Source organism: Panthera onca, chromosome B1 (genome assembly GCF_046562875.1).
Source record: "Panthera onca isolate mPanOnc1 chromosome B1, mPanOnc1 haplotype 2, whole genome shotgun sequence".
NCBI classification, from domain to species: Eukaryota; Metazoa; Chordata; class Mammalia; order Carnivora; family Felidae; genus Panthera; species Panthera onca.
In genome coordinates this window covers 62146034-62161140 of record NC_138342.1, presented here as the reverse complement: position 1 = coordinate 62161140, position 15107 = coordinate 62146034, and the positions used below count along the sequence as shown (strand labels likewise).

The following is a 15107-nucleotide window of genomic DNA, read 5'->3' as shown; positions in this document are numbered from 1 at the left end:
TGAGTTGGCATTTAAGTACTGTTACAATTCATAGTGTTATTACTATATTTCTAGATCTCATGTAAGTAAATACAGTGTTTTATTGGCTAAGGAAGTGCCTTATTGGCTTTGTGGCTGGCCTAAATCCAGGGTCTATGGCAAGAGACTAAAAGGGCCATATTCTGACTCAAAACTGGCACCGGAATTCAAGGAAGAGTACATTTTCAGCAACTCACTTCAAGAATGTAACTCTTCTTTTTTAGAGAAAGTCAGTTTACTGAATGGAGCATCCTACTTTAGGAGGAACAGGTAGAGATTCAAGGGAGACAGGAAGGAACAGCTCACGAGCCAGCCAGATTACAGATATCAGTCCTGGCACTCAATGGCATGGCATATGTCACTGCCAGATTTTACCCCTCCACCCTCCCTTCCCAGCTCTTTGAAATGAAGAGATTGTGTTAAAAATGTACATGACAGCTCAGCTGGGGATAATCCCACATGACCCACTTATGCTTCCCTTTATCTCCTCTAAGGTAGATTCAGAGCTAACACTTCTAATGGAAATGGAAGCCGTATATCCATAATGGCTGTTTTGCTCACCAGTTCCATGCAGGTGGTAGGCACTACTCAATCCCCCTCCAAACTGCTGAGAGTTTTAGCAGTCTTTCACTGAAAGGATAATTCACATCTACTTGGGAACACACAAAAAGTCAAAGAGAATAAACTGAATAACTGAAACTCTCACTACTGAGCGGGAACAAGGGTCATCACTAACCTGTCTCAAACTGTAGATGATGTCTAGAAATACAAAATCACTGGTAGAACTATCTCTAGGCAGAGCAAGGGCAGAATGGGTTACAGAGCTCAAGGAAACTTAAGCCACCACACCTCAGGTGGAATGCACCATGTGAGGACTGCAACATGCTCTTTGCTACTCGGGGAGAGCTCCACCCCTTTGGAATCCCCCTTCCCAAGCTTCGTGGGGAGTATGACCAATCGGTATGCTATGCCACGAGTGTGCTGACATCACCCTCTGCAAAGTTCTTCTGCCACTTTCTGGAAGTAGTCATTTTGATTATCTTTGCCATTCCTGCTTCCAAGATGGCACTTTAAAAAAATTTTTTTTTAATGTTTATTTTTGAGAGAGACAGAGAGATAGAATGCAAGTGGGGAAGGGACACACACACACACACACACACACACACACACACACACACAGAATCTGAAGCTCAGGTTCTGAGCTGTCAGCACAGAGCCTCGTGTGGGGCTGGAATCCATGAACTGTGAGATCATGACCTGAGCCAAAGTCGGATGCTAACCAACTGAGCCACCCAGGCACCCCCCAAGATGGTACTTTTAATAGTGGGGAAGAACAACTTGGAATGAGGTCTTCATTCCCTGCAACGGTTCCAGCCCACAGAGACAGCCTTACTGTCAGGATAAGTATGTCAAGCTTCTTACTGTGGTCTGGCTAGCTCTCAACCTCATTTTCTATTAGACTCCTCTCGATCACTGCGTTCCAGTGCAATGGCCTCTTTACTGTAACTCAGACCCATGAAAGGCATCCCCATGTCTCAGGGCCTTTGTACCCACTGCTCCCGCCACACACTATGCTCTTCTCCTGGCTCACTTCTTCCCTTTACTCAAGTCTCTACTTGAGGGAAGATTTCCTGGAACTATCTAAAGAGCATCTCCTCCATTCTTCCCCATTAGTCTGCTTACTTCCTTCACAGCACTTACCACTACTCAAGGTTACCTTTTATTCCTTTCATTGTATGAAAGAGACTTCAGTTGTGTCTGTAATGCTTAAGATCTGAAGCAAATATGACAAGATGTTAATTCTGTGGTAGATCCATGTGTTCTTGTAATATTACTCTTTATTGTGGGTGTTTGAAAGTATTTTCTAGGGACGCCGGGGTGGCTCAGTTGGTTAAGCGTCCATCTCTTGATTTCGGCTCAGGTCATGATCTTACAGTCTCTGTTGGTCCTAGAAACTTTTTTCCAAAAAGCATCTAAATGGATTATCATTCCATGGAACAGACCTTGGTACACAAATATTACAGGGTGGGGGCTTTTTATGTCTCATTCAGCATTATACCCTCAATAACTAGAAACCATCTGAGACACAGTACTGGTTCTTTAGCATTTTGATACTGTTACTTCAGCCTCCTGTGAGGGGGCTGGATTACCTGACTTTTCAAGATCTCTTCTGAAGTACTTTAACTACTTAGGACCATCGTGTGGTTTCTGTAGAACAGCAAAAAGACAGTGACTTGGGTCTGACAGGAAGCAGCTGCAATACAGTTTCAGTGAAATTCAGATCTAAACCAGCTCGCAGGCAGTTAAAATTACTTGTCCTGTGCTTCCCTCTGCCCCAAGCTCCCTGATTCTCCCGCTTCTTAATGACAAACGGATCCATAAACTTAGGACTGAGATTGGGTTTCTAGAACTAAAGGAGGGCTACCAGAGGGATGCCACCCAACTGGTTCGGCACACCAGACCACTGTGCTCCTTGGAAACGCGCCGGAAGCACTTCTCCATCGACAGCCACCAACCTCAGGCCCTCTGAGGGGAACAGAGTTGGGGTGAAGCCCTCGGCGAAGCTGCAAGCCTGAGGTGTGGACCAGACACACCAGACCACAGGGTGACCCGTGCCGGGGAAGAAGAGCATACCCAGGTCTGTAGCGCTGTGGGTAATGCGAGCTTGCCTTTCTTCCTTTGTAGCCCACACAGTGCTTTGTGCAGACGGTCGGGGGGATCTGTCCTGAAGTTTGTGTTAGAGGGGCACGGCGATAGATCGACCTACTGAAGCCCCTCTGGAGGTTGGACAGGAAGGAGGAAGCAGGACATGCAGAAATGCATTCTTCGGAGCTACTGCCCTTCTGAAGCCCGCTCTGCCATTCTCTGGCGGCCTCCTGGAGCTCACCACAGTTCCCGCACGCAGCTCTTCTGAGCGCTGGCTACAGTAGTCTTAACTTCGGCCCATATTTTTCAGGTCACAGTATGACCAGATTTAGGGGCTCTGGTGCAGCGTTCGCGTGAGGAGGCCCCACAGGGCTCCACTCTTTAGGAACACTCTGGTAATGCACAGTTGCATTTTATGCGCATGCTGGTTTATGCCATTAACCTTAACATTTATTATCAGGTTTCACTGTGCCTCTGGTAAGTCTTCAGCCTAATTATTATCATTGTCAAAATTACTGAATGCTTATTATGTTGCAGGAACTGCACTAAATGTTTTACATGTTCTGTTTAATCCTCACTGTGATCAAATGGGATACGTATTATTAATTTCATTTATAGACAAGAAAAACAAGATCAAAGAGGTTAAATGATTTGCTCAAGCTCATCCAGTAGGTGGTGAAGTTGGGATTTGAACCTAGGTTTGACTTAAAAGCCCAAGTACCGTATCACCGTGCCTTCTTTCCTTCACACTGCAAGGCCCTCCACATCTAACCTTCTAATTTTTTTTAATATTTATTCATTTTTCAGAGAGAGAGAGAGAGAGAGAGAGAGAGAGAGAGAGAGAGACACACAGAGCACAAGCGGGGGAGGGGCAGAGAGCGACGGAGACACAGAATCTGAAGCAGGCTCCAGGCTCTGAGCTGTCAGCGCAGAGCTGGATACAGGGCTCGAACTCACGAACCACGAGATCATAACCTGTGCTGAAGTTGGACACTTAACCGGCTGAGCCACGCAGGCGCCCCTATTCTTCTAAAGGCCCAGAGAGTGAAAACGCTGTGCCTGGGTACCAACAGCACCCTGCTGGTGGGCCCTGTTCTCTGAGCTTAGATGGCAAGAATAAATTTTTTCAAGGTTATTGGGAGGGACCTGGACAAGGGAGAGGAGTGTCTGTAACAAGGAGGGTCACCAGGAAATTCTTTTCTATGACCTGAAACCTACCCAGATGTGCTAGGAGCCATGTCTGTCCATGAGAAGTCTAGGAATTGGCTCTTGATTTGACCAGACCTGAGTGTTAACGGCTCTGAGTCCTGTCCTTGCTAAATGCAGAGCCACCATCTGTCAGTTAAGTAATCCTTCTAGAAGTCACCCCCTCCCCCACCTGACTCATCAGCACTTGTATCTCATTTGTATGTAGGACCCATATTCTCTTGACCGTCCCACCTCTCTGCCGTTACCCTTATCCAAGCACTTTCAAAAAGTCCTAAGCGAGAGTCTAACTCCCTGGCATCAGAAAATGGATTCTAATTTGCATGGATTCTGAGTTTGTCATAAATGTAGGGGAGTCCTGACTGAGTACTTCAATATGTCTGGATGGTCAAGTTTGGCTTCCTTCTCCCCAGTCCCTCTCAGTTGTGTAAGATCTGATTACCACAATAAATCCCTTCTCCCGTGACACTGGTGGTGGCCTTGCCTTTTTCTGACTGAACCTTGACTGACACAATGACTAGAAAAGCAGAGAAAGTATAACTCGGTTATGCACAAGGGCTCTGACACCTGGCTTGGACTTGAGTCTGGACTCAGGTCCTGATCAATTGTTTGACTTTCGACAAATTTGTCTCTCGAAGCTTCAATTTCAGGTTCTGTAAAATGGGGTTAAGAATAATGTATCTGTTTTAGGGGCACCTGCGTGGCTCAGTCGGTTAAACGTCCGACTTCGGCTCAGGTCATGACCTCACGGCTCCTGGGTTCGAGCCCCGCATCGGGTTCTGTGCTGCCACCTCGGAGCCTGGAACCTGCTTCAGATTCTGTGTCTCCCTCTCTCTCTGCCCCTCCCCCGCTAATGCGCACGCTCGCTCGCTCTCTCGCTCTCTCTCCTTCAAAAATAAGTAAACATTAAAAAAAATAAAAGAATACTGTATGTTTTAAAGGTGGAGATGAAGGTGTGTATCACAGGAGATAATCACAGGAGTGCACACTGAGTAGCCCTTAAGTGTGTTCGTTTTTTTGGTTGGAGCTAAGTTGGATAACTAGCCTTAACAGAAGGATATAAAGCAAGTAAGGAGTTCAAATACATGAATAAAATCACTCCATAAAAAGCAGACACATACTGGGTTGAGAAGGACATTAAGCACTGAGGAAAGAAGTTTGTCAGTTTTTCTAGTGAAGTGCTACAATGTGCAATTGAGAAAGGTCTGACTGAGAATGAGCAGACCCTGCAATGATCTCACATGGCCTCCCTTCCTGCCAGTCTAGCCCAGGGTATGAAGGTGACATATACATTAAGAGTTTGAAGAGGAAGAGGAAGAGGAAGGTGGTGGATAGACAGGTTTGATCCTCAGGTTGAGTGTAAAGAAATGTTCTCAAAACAGAAGAACACCTTTTCTGGGAACAAGAGCTCTGAAAGAAGCAAAGCCCTGCATCTCGGCTGGGTCACTTACCTGGAATGGTACCTTTGGGGCCAAGGACTGCCGATCGTGCCCGGAGTGATTTGCATCATGCTGCCCTCTGGTTGGTTCTCCCCCAATTTGGTTAAATGCCAAGAGTGAGGTCGGCCTGCAGGGTCGCTGCGCCTGAGGAGACATGGGAGAGAGACCTCTCAACATCAGGAGCATTCTCAGCGGAGTCTCGTCACCGATGTGATTTACTGATTGAAAAGCAGAGACTGCTGTAGCCTTAGAGATCAAAAATAATTAAGTAAATATTGGAAAGTATAACTTACTGCTTATTTCTCTTACTAACCATTGCTCCTCTCTGCTTTATAATATTTTTACTTTCATTTTGACATGATTTCAGACTTACCTAAAAATGTTGTAACTTAGTATAAAGAATTCCCACACAAACCCTAGTGCACTATGTGAATGCAAATTGGTACTCACTATGAAAAACAGTATGGAGATTCCTTTAAAAAATTAAATAGAACTACCATATGATCCAGCAACCCCACTTCTGGGTGTATATCCAAAGAAACTGAAATCAGGATCTTACAGAGATATCTACTCTCCCAGGTTCACTGCAGCATTACTCACAAGAGCCAATATATGGAAACAATCCAAGCGTCTATCACCTGATGAATGGAGAAGATGTGATACACACACACACACACACGCACGGTGGATTACTCAGCCATGAGTAGCAGATCCTGCCATTTGCAACAACTTGGATGGACCTTGAGGGCATAATGCTAAGTGAAATAAGGCAGACAAAGATAAATACCGTACAATCTTACTTCTATGTGGAATCTTTTTAAAAAAGACAAACTCAGGGGCACCTGGGTGGTTCAGTCAGATGAGCGTCCAATTTCGGCTCAGATCATGATCTCGTGGTTCGTGAGTTCGAGCCCCACATTGGGCTCTGTGCTGACAGCTGGGAGCCTGGAGCCTGCTTCTGATTCTGTGTGTCTCTCTCTGTCCCTCCCCTGCTTGCACTCTGTCTCTCTCTCTCTAAAAAATGAGTCAACATTTAAAAAATATTTAAAAAATAAAAAAATTAAAAAGACAATTCAGAATAACAGTATTGGTAGCTAGAGGCTGGGGAGATGGGAGAAAGGGGAAGATTTGGTTAAAGAGCACAAACTTTATAAGATTTACAGGTTTGGGGATCTAATGTACAGCATGGTGATTATAACTAATAATACTGTATCATACACTTGCGTGTTGGTAAGAGATTAGATCTTAAATGTTCTCAGACAAAAAAGAAATTGTAACTATGTGACAGGATGGACGAGTGGCTAATACTATGGAGGGAATCATTCTGCAATTTATAAATGTATCAAACCAGTATATTGTACACCTTAAACTTATACAATGTTACACACTAATTATATCCCAATAAAAACTGGAAAAAAAAAAGAATGAATTTCACCTTCACCTAGATTCCTTGTATGTTAACATTTTATGCTTTATTAATTTAAAGCACACAGAGTTGCCTTGCTGTTTGTTGGTCTCTGCTTATCCATATATGAAAATGGGAGCAGTAATTCCTTGCCACCTCCCAAAGGACTTTGTGTGGCTGTATGGTAAAAAGCTTTCTGGTGATTTTGAAGTCCTCTGTCCTATCCTGATGCTGGATAAATTACATTATTTTAATTTCTTGGTAAGAACTACATAAAAATTAGCAGCTACCTCAGGGTTAACACTGCTCTAAGCTACATGGTCTAAACGGCAAGATGTTCTCGAAAATAGTTTTTCATTTTGCAAGTCAAGGACTTCAACTTTTAAATATCCTGCCTTTATAACACAAAGAGCTGACAAAGCCAAACGGAAAAAAATGGGTGTCCTTTAGCTACGATACTGAAGAATAAATTTGGTAAGGATTACACTGCTATAGAAGGTCAGAGTCAGGAGAGAGGGGCTGTGCCGTACTTTTGGCAAAAAAAAGTGAGGTGTGCTAGGGTATCTCATGCTGAAAACGTTTGAACTGTAGGAACGCAGGGGCATTTTTCTGCAGTTTAGAAACATGTGTATGAGATCCAGGAGTGCATTTTGATACACTGAAAATAAAGCTGAAAGTACACACACCTGTTTCTTTTCTATGAAACGATAGATTGGCATTTGCTAAATTAAATGAAAAAACCGTTCCCCCAATATGAGTCAAATTTCAAAAGTGTTAAGTATATCAGAATAATATTAGGCCAGGTGTCAAGACATGGGTTCTTACCCTGACTTTATTAACTTGCTGTATGACTCTGTATAAATTACTTTCCCTCTCTGAGCCTTTGTTCATGTAAAAAAATGAAGACATTAATCAAAGAGGCTGTATTAGCCTCATTTTAATCTGAAATAACTTTTAAAATCTGTAAGAGTGTAGGGAAGACTGCAAGAGAGATAATGATTTCCCAAAAGTGCACATATTTTCTTCTGAAGAAAAATAGGAAAGGATAGGAAAATGGTCTTCTGTGAAGCAAGAGATACAGACACACAAGATTTTTAGCTGTCAGTCAGTAAATGCTGATTGAACTGAGGAACATATAGTCATATGCTAACATCTGTGTTGCCACATGGGCCAAGGAAAGTGAGAAAAATGGAAATCTCTCTTGATAAAACACTGGGGATAGACAGAAGGTGGAATGTGGCCAAAGGTTATCAGCTCTGGGATCAGACAGACCTGGATTCTAATGCTGATACCTCAAATCCAAAAGCTAAAAACTGGTGGTAAATTTCTTAACCATTCTGAGCTACCTCATCTGTAAAAGGCAGATTATAACAGAACCTATTCACAGGGTTTTGTAAGATTAAAAATGAGGTCATGTACCGGCACATAGTAGAGCTCAACAAATGTTAAGTATGATTATCTTCCAGCATTCATTATTAAAGAACTGGTAAAGACTAGAGGGTAGGGAGACAACCCCATCAGGGAGATCTACAATGCAGGACAGGAAAGGGGTGAGAGAAGCCTGGAGTGAATGGTGGAGGCAAGGGGAATGGGCAGGAACTGTTGATGGCACAGAGTCACCCACATCTGAGCTCCCCAGGAAGGTAGATCTAGAAGGTAGATCTAAGAGTAGATCATTACAGCAGAGAGTTATGGTGCTCACAGCCTGGAGGACCCTGGCCACAGTGGTGAAGCAGGGAGCTGCCAGGGCAGTGGCCATGACCTCTGGTCAGGGAAGTAAACACGGGCCAACAGGGAACAGACCTTGCCCACCTGGAAGCTAGGAAAGAATGAAAGCAAGTAATAGCACAGTCTTGGGGCAAAAGAGAGAAAGTAGGGTGCAAAGTCAGGAGATCAACAGTGGAAGGCAAAATATTACAACTGTCTGGCTCTTTGCCCCCATACCTCTCTAATCCCCCTAACAGGTCCCAGGCAACCCATACCCTCTGCCCCAAAGTTGAACCTGCCCTCTTCTCAGAGGGGCCATCTGGGAGCCCCAGGTTAATGGCTCAGTGTCTCCACAGTTTGCCATTCTTGCTGCTAGCTTCCCTCTGACCTTGGACACACAGCCTCCCAGAAACTGGCTCCTCACCTAGCTCCTCAAAGCCAGGCTACCTCCCTGGAACCTCAATTCCTCAGTGACTTAGATTTCCTGCTTTGTCTTCCAGTTCCATCCAGGGATTAGAAATCCTTTCTGGTGCCCCAAGCCCCTCAGTGGCTGGCTCAAATCACACAGCCCTAAGTCCCACAGTCAGGATTGAAACCCAGTTGCCTTTGACTTCAGACACTCAAGAGATGTTACTGAATAACTATAAAGGAAAAGCCGAGAACTTGCTGAAAAAATATAAAGCCTTTTTTTTGCATGAGGCACCTGGAGACATTTCATATGGGTTCAAATGATCCAAATGGGTCCAAAATACATACGGAGAAAGAATAAAGTGTCATCTTCCCACCTCATGTCTGGTTACCTAGGGAGAGGAGTTGGCAGGACCTGTGACTAGGGACTTTGAGAAGCCAATGGATATAGCTGCAGAGTGAGGTTGGCCCGGCACCTGAGGGTGGTAATCCTAGGGATGACCCTTCAGCAGCTTCATCCACCAGCGGTATCTGACCACACCTACCTAAAAACACTGGTGCCAAGAAGCCTTCCCTGCCCAAGAGAAATGGACAGGCCCTGATAAACTCAAAAGGCTCTACAGAAACATCTCGCTTCTAGTCAAGGAGATGAGGTGTGAGCTACTGTTTTCCAATAATTTCAGGAGTTCCGGAGAAGCCCTCTAGTCTGAAATCTCAAAGGAAAAAAGAGAGGAGGTGCCCTGAAGTGCAATCTACTCACCCAGACTTCGTATATCAGTTAGTACAGCACCTTCATGAAGGGTCAGACATCCCACTGAAAGTTCTGAATCAGACTGAGGTGTACAAGGAGGCTGTGCGCAGAACAGTGAAGACAAGTGGAGCTGTTTCACCTACATTAAGGGAAGAAAATTTCTCCTTGTGCTTTGGAGGCAAGAGCGAGGCTTTTCAAAAAAATGTAACCCATGAAACCTTTCTTTGGTTTCTTTCCCATTCATTCAGGAGACATCCAGGGAGACTTTCTATATCCTAGTCACTATGCTGGCAGTGGGGATACAAAGAACAACAAAGGATCAGTAGACCCACATAATTCACAGTATAGAGGAGGATGGCCAAGTAACCTGGGATGCGATGGGCTCCACGACTGAGACCCATACAAGATGCTTGGTAAACACAGGGGAGGGACTCACTAACACTGTGAGAAAGCTTCACTTTAACCTAGATCATGAAAGGTTTTCCAGATGGAAGAGGGTGGGGAAAGGAAGGTTTTCCAGATGGAAGAGGGTAGGGAAAGGAAGGCCATCTAGCTAGAATAGCATGACTAATGCATGGAGATGTACAAGAATATGGTAAAACAACACAAAGAAGCTGGAGAGGAGACGATGAGTAAAGGGAAGAACAGTAGATAAAGGTGATGAGGTAGGAGGGGCCACATCTTAACAGGCTTCACTAGACAGTCTGGACAGTGTCCTGTGGATTTGGAAGCCACCAAAGAACCTTAGCCAGGGAGGAGCATGTTCAAATATGGGTTTCGGTAAGATCCTGACAATGACAAGGAGAATACATTTGAGAGAGACAAGACTGGAGGCTTTTCTCTTGGCCAGGGTAAAAGATAATGAGGGTCTGGCACTTAACGCAGTGGCAGTGAACTTAAAGAGATAACCGATCATGGGGCACCTGGGTGGCTCAGTTGCTTGTGCATGGAGCCCAACGGCGGGGCTTGAACTCATGAACCATGAGATCATGACCAGAGCCAAAGTCAGATGCTTAACCAACTGAGCCTCCCGGGGACCCCTATTTTAAACAAAGAGAAGTATAAGCAAGTTTATGTGAGACAGGGAGCTAAGGATACAGGACAAAGAGGACACTCCTCAAGACTCATGAGAAAGTAGGAAGGGATGGCATTCTACAGTACATGTGGGCAGTATACCTCATTTATGTATGCGTAAAGGCAGTTCCACTGAAATAAGAAAGTAGGAGGTAAGATGTTGATGCTCCTAAGTATGAAAGAGGGCAGATGGGAGGCGAGTCAGAGAGATTTCACACCCAATGTCCTCTATTTTCATTATGATGATGGCAGAAGAGGGAAACATGAGGGGGTTGATGTGGCAGGTCGGGGCTCAAGGCACATAACAGTGAGACCAGAAGAGCTAAAATTTGATGAGCATTTATAACTAAGAGTTAATAAATAAGAATTAATACTAAGATATGCCCTTAAGGAGCTTACATCCTGGTAGGGAGACCAAAAGAAGGAATTCCTACAGTAAATAATACATCACAAAGAAATAATTCCTACAGTAAAGATAAAATAAACGTCCAAGACTTGTAATGCCAAGGCAGGAAACCCAACTTGGAGAGATTTTTCGCTCTGGAGCTTGGACAGGTAACTATTGGCCCTTGGGTGGGGTGTCAGGTCTCACCACAGGTCTAAGACATTAAGAACAGAGTGATCTTGAAACAAACAAACAAAAGGTCTTAAAAAACAAAAATGCATCTGTTGGGAGAAGGCTTCAGAGAGAAGTTCTTTTTTTATAAGATTCTTCCACGTGGGCAGTGAAGTGATGAAATGAGGGAAAAGAACAATAAAAACGAGGACCAGAATGGAGCCCAGTGACTCTTACGCCTTGCTAGGGGAAGTATACATCAGCACAACCTGAAGAAAGAGCAGTCTGGCAACATCTAGAAAAAAATTTTTTTTTAATTTTTAAAAAATGTTTATTTTTGAAAGAGAGAGAGCGAGCATGAACAGGGGAGGGGCAGAGAGAGAGAGGGAGACACAGAATCTGAAGCAGGCTCCAGGTTGTCAGCACAGAGCCGGACGTGAGGCTCAAACCCACAAATCGCGAGATCATGACCTGAGCTGAAGTCGGATGCTTAACCGACTGAGCCACCCACGCACCCCTAGAAAAAAAAAATTTTTTTATGTTTCTTCATTTTTGAAACACAGAGAACACAAGAGGGGTGGCGCGTAGAGAGAGGGGGGCACAGAATCTGAAGCAGGCTTCAAGCTCTGAGCTATCAGCACAGAGCCTGACGCGGGGCTCGAACTCACGAACCGCAAGATCATGACCTGAGCCGAAGTCGGAAGCTCAACCGACTGAGCCACCCAGGCACCCCAAAAAAATTTTTTTAAATAACACATCTATCAAAAGATTGAAAAACAAGCTAAATGCTCATCAGTAGCAGACCAGTTAAATCTTTGCAGTACATCCATAAAACAGAATACTTTTGTGGCCATTAAAAGAATGGAGTAGCTCTATACATAATTGATATGTAAAGATCTCCAAAATCTATGACAACTATAAGGTTGTGAGTACAGTATGATGCAGTATGCAAGAGAAAATATACGTAACCCCTAACAGGTCTTAGTGGAAAGAATATTTCTGGAGTGATGCTTGTGAAACTAGGAAAATGAGTGCCTCTGGGCAGGAAAACTTATTTTTTTCACTGTTATTTCCTTTTGTAACATTTGAATTGTGTATCATGCGCTTGTATTACCTATTTAAAAGCACAGCATTTTAAAAATAGCTGGAGATAACAAAAAAAAAAGTCAAACAGCTGTTTACTGACTTTTTCAATGATGCAAATAATTTAATAAACATTCCTAAAGAGCACAGCATGCTTTCATATTTTGGGATCACTTTGATCTTTAAGAAGATAAGGAAATACTTTCCTAAAGGGCATTACATCATGAGCATATCAATAAGGGTCAGAAGACAATTTAATTTTAAATTTTGAGCAGACTGAGTTTTGTGTGTGGGTGTAATTCAAACAAAGCCCTTTTGTTGCATTCCTAACCACAAACAAGGAAGCTTAACTGCGTGGGATGGGTAGGCTGATGAAACTGGAACTAGCAAGTGACATGGTGTCCTTCTTAGATGATTTTGTCCTAACACAGAGTCAGGAATGCAGAGCATATTTCTGAGAAATCTGTAATAAAGAAGTTCAGGTATTTCAAGCAGTTTTCGTTGATCACCTACTGTGTGCCTTCTACTCCGATGAATTCTAGTTGGGAGTTCTGAGATGGCCACAAGGAGCTTACAATCTTGCTGGGGAGTCTTAGATGCAAGAAAAAGTGTTAAACAGAATCAGACTTAATCATTCATTCAAAAAATACCTGAGTGCCTGCTGAGTGCCAAGCACCATTCTAGACACTTGATGCCTATTTTCTCACTTACTCTTTGTCCTATCTTTACGTGCAGGGCTATTAATGAGGAAATGAGGTAAATAAGAAAAATTAAGCAACTTGTCCACAGTCACAAGGGTAGTAAGCAGAGTTGATATTTATTTTTATTAAAAAAACTTTTTTAAATGTCTATTTATTTTTTTTTTCAACGTTTTTTTTTTATTTTTATTTTTGGGACAGAGAGAGACAGAGCATGAACGGGGGAGGGGCAGAGAGAGAGGGAGACACAGAATCGGAAACAGGCTCCAGGCTCCGAGCCATCAGCCCAGAGCCTGATGCGGGGCTCGAACTCACGGAGCGCGAGATCGTGACCTGGCTGAAGTCGGACGCTTAACCGACTGCGCCACCCAGGCGCCCCCAAATGTCTATTTTTGAAAGAGAGAGACAGAGTACGAGCAGGGGAGGAGCAGAGAGAAGGAGACAGAATCCGAAGCAGGCTCCAGGCTCCGAGCTATCAGCACAGAGCTCGATGAGGGGCTCGAACCCACAGACCGTGAGATCATGACCTGAGCCGAAGTCGGACGCTTAACAGACTGAGCCACCCAGGCACCCCCCGAAGAGCTGATATTTAAACTCACACATCTGGCCCCAGAGCTTGTGCTCTTACCATCTAAGCAACGAGCAGTGTAAATGAGGTGGGGTGGGCAGAGTAGGGAGACAGACAGTAAGCAGAAAAACAGGATATTTTCACACAGTTCTAAGGGTTCTGAAGGAAATAAAACTGGGTAATGTGAGAGTGAGATGAGGGTCCTGCTTGTGGACAGCCTCTTTGAGAGGGGCATTTGAACAGAGACCTAAATGATGATGATAAACCATGCAAAGAGTTGGGGGCAGAGTATTTAGGATAGAAGGAACAATGAAATGCAAAGGCCTTGATGTGGGAATAAATCTGGGGTTTTCAAGAAGCACAACAGTGTGACTGAAGCCTTAGGAGCAAAAAAGCAGATGGTAGGAGAAGTCATCAAATGGTACTGAGCCATGTAAGCTCTAGAGGGACTTTGGATGTAAGCATCAAACATCTCACATGCTGCCCATGATCAGGAATAGGGTCTGAAGCTGGCCAAAAGGTCTAGAAATAGAGCGGGACTTCAGATGACCTTGAAGGATCCGTATGCTTTGCATAAATCAAGAAGGTAACAACCACAACTTGGAACATAAAAAATTCCAAGAGCTAGAGTTCAGTTTTGTGTTGATGCTGTGCTTCAATGAGCTATTATGACTGACACTTTGAGTTTACTCTTCTGGGTGCGCGAACATTATAAAACCATGCCAGTTATCAACCAGACATGAGCTGAATATGTAAGAATACAAGATAGACTACCAGCACTACCAAATAAAACATCCTCTTTTCTAATCCACTTACTAACCCACCTACCTGCCCATCCGTCATCTGTTTAGTACACAATATGCTTTAATAGATGACCAAGTCCAGGCAAACCATAAAAGACTCTTAAATACAGAGAACAAACTGAGGGTTGCTGGAGGGGAGGTGGGGGGAGTGGTTGGGCTAAATGGGTGATGGGCATTAAGGAGGGCACTTGTGTTGAGCACTGGGTGTTATATGTAAGTGATGAATCACTAAATTCTACTCCTGAAACTAATACTACACTGTACGTTAACGAACTTGAATAAAACAAAACAAAAAAACAATAGATGACCAAGTCCAACTTAACAAGATTCCGGTCTTAACCCCCCACTTTTGACCCCCCAAAACAATATATTAATATATTCTGTAAATCAGGTCTGAGTTAACGTGTCATGGATGTGGGTTGAGGGTCTTCCTGATAGACTTACTGAACACCATATGCTTGGCCCAGGATAAAATATGTTTCCTAAGGTTCCTTTTGTGTGTCACTGCTATTTTCCCCTTTTTCTCCTAATCTATTTTTAAAATTATAAAGTCCTTCAAACATATATAAATGTATTCAAATTAATATAAAGATCACCCACATACTCATCACCAAGATTAATCAAATCTTCATATTTTCCCCGTTTTATTTGAGGTACTCTTTTGAATAAGTATAGGTACTCTTTTGAATTCATATAGTTTTTTTCTTAAAAAAAGATCAAAGCCATTGAGAAGTCTTACTCTCCA

General features: G+C 43.6%; 1 protein-coding gene across 7 annotated transcripts in view; it reads right to left on the bottom strand.

Moving 5' to 3' along the window:
- Positions 1-15107, bottom strand: part of SHROOM3 (shroom family member 3) — a 320630-nt gene that overhangs the window by 40807 nt on the left and 264716 nt on the right. For all 7 annotated transcript variants that reach the window (XM_078446004.2, XM_078446003.2, XM_078446005.2 and 4 more), the window contains one exon: positions 5322-5453. In XM_078446004.2, the coding sequence (XP_078302130.2) occupies positions 5322-5453 (132 nt within the window). The remainder of the gene's footprint in view (positions 1-5321; positions 5454-15107) is intronic.